Consider the following 1,813-nt stretch of genomic DNA (forward strand, 5'->3'; position numbering starts at 1 on the left):
CGAATGGTTGATGTAGGATTAATGACAGAAGCAGGGGAGTTGTGGTTGTTTGCAATTAAATTATTTGAAAATCCGATAAAAAGAGAAATATTTATCAATTTGCGGAGTGATAATGGTAGGCTAGCTTGGTTGCAAAACGAACGAAGCGAAAACTGATTTTTTTTAGCATATTTTTTGTGTTTGAACAATTGTTATTTTTATGGATTATTTTTTTTCCTATGTGTGTTAGTGACATATATTTGTTGGATATTATTTGGTATGTTTTTTTATATAATTTTTTTACTAGAGAATAGTTTGTGTTAGTGAATTGCTAGTGAAAGTATTTTCATAATATCTTGTTATATATATATATATATATATATATATATATATATATATATATATATATATATATATATATATATATATATATATATATATTTGTTGACAGGGTTAATATGGATAATGAGATAACCAAGAAGATACACAAATTGCATTGCGTTAATTTGTTGTTGGATTCATGTTATAAAAGTGATCTTGCTGCGACATATTATTATAAGTATATACACAAAGAACCATGCATGACTTCAGCCCAAACAGGTGAGGCTTGGGTGATGGAAGTTTTAAATGGTCATCCAATACGATCTGTAAATGCATTTAGAATGCATCCAGATTTGCTTATAAAATTATGTGGAGAACTTGAAACAAACTATGGATTGCAGTCAACTGATAAAATGTCCACATTTGAGATGGTGGGGATATTTATGTATACATTGGCATTGGGATTATCTAATAGAGATGTTATGGAGCGTTTTCAACGTTCAGGGGAGACTATTAGTAGAGCATTTCATGAAGTTCTAAAGGCGATAATTGGTAGAGATAAAGGTTTCCAAGGTCTGGCACGCAACATTATAAGACCAAAAGATCCAACTTTTCAACTAGTACCACCTCAAATCATGAATGACAAAAGATACATGCCGTATTTCAAGGTAATGCACTTATTAATGTCATTGTTATATATTTAAATTGTTACTTCTCTAATGTTGAAATTATATTTAGGATTGTATTGGATGTATCGATGGAACACATATAAGGGCCTGCATTACAGAGAGTCAACAACTACCTTATATTGGTAGAAAAGGAGTACCTACTTTCAATGTGATGGCAACGTGTGATTTTGATATGTGTTTTACATATGTATCAGTCGGATGGGAGGGATCAGCACATGACACACGTGTTTTTATGCACTCAATTCAAAATAAGTCAATGAACTTCCCGCAACCACCTGAAGGTAAATATACATATCTATGTTATTGTTTCATGTTACTTTCTGCAAATTCCAACACGATTTGTTTAAACTTTATTATCAGGTAGATATTATTTGGTTGATAAAGGATACCCGGACAGAAAGGGATACCTTGTTCCATATCCAAAGACAAGATACCATCAATCTCAATTTCAAAAAGAGCCCCCAAATAATATGCAAGAAGCATTCAACCGTTCACATTCATCTCTACGAAGTTATATTGAGAGGTCATTCGGAATTTTGAAGAAACGGTTTCACATACTTAGTGAAATGCCAAGGTTTAGTGTGCAAACACAAATTGATGTTATCACGGCTACATTTGCATTGCATAACTACATTCGTACTAATAGTCAAGAAGATATCATGTTTGCAATAATCGATGAACATCCAAATTACATACCACGAGATGAGCTTAATGATGTTAATAATCATGACATACGCACCGAAGGACTATTTGAAGGAAGAAGGAATGAGATGAAACAAGTTCGTAACAATATTGCTACTTCAATATGGAATGATCGTCATTAA

General features: G+C 32.1%; 1 protein-coding gene across 1 annotated transcript; it reads left to right on the forward strand.

The window, feature by feature from the left end:
- The first annotated feature begins 560 nt into the window (after positions 1 to 560).
- LOC139842337 (uncharacterized) lies at positions 561 to 1,813 on the forward strand. The gene is made up of 3 exons (XM_071832488.1): positions 561 to 968; positions 1,039 to 1,270; positions 1,350 to 1,813. The coding sequence occupies exons 1-3, from the start codon at positions 561 to 563 to the stop codon at positions 1,811 to 1,813; spliced, it is 1,104 nt and encodes a 367-aa protein (XP_071688589.1).

Source organism: Rutidosis leptorrhynchoides, chromosome 4, assembly GCF_046630445.1.
Source record: "Rutidosis leptorrhynchoides isolate AG116_Rl617_1_P2 chromosome 4, CSIRO_AGI_Rlap_v1, whole genome shotgun sequence".
In the NCBI taxonomy this organism is placed as follows: Eukaryota; Viridiplantae; Streptophyta; class Magnoliopsida; order Asterales; family Asteraceae; genus Rutidosis; species Rutidosis leptorrhynchoides.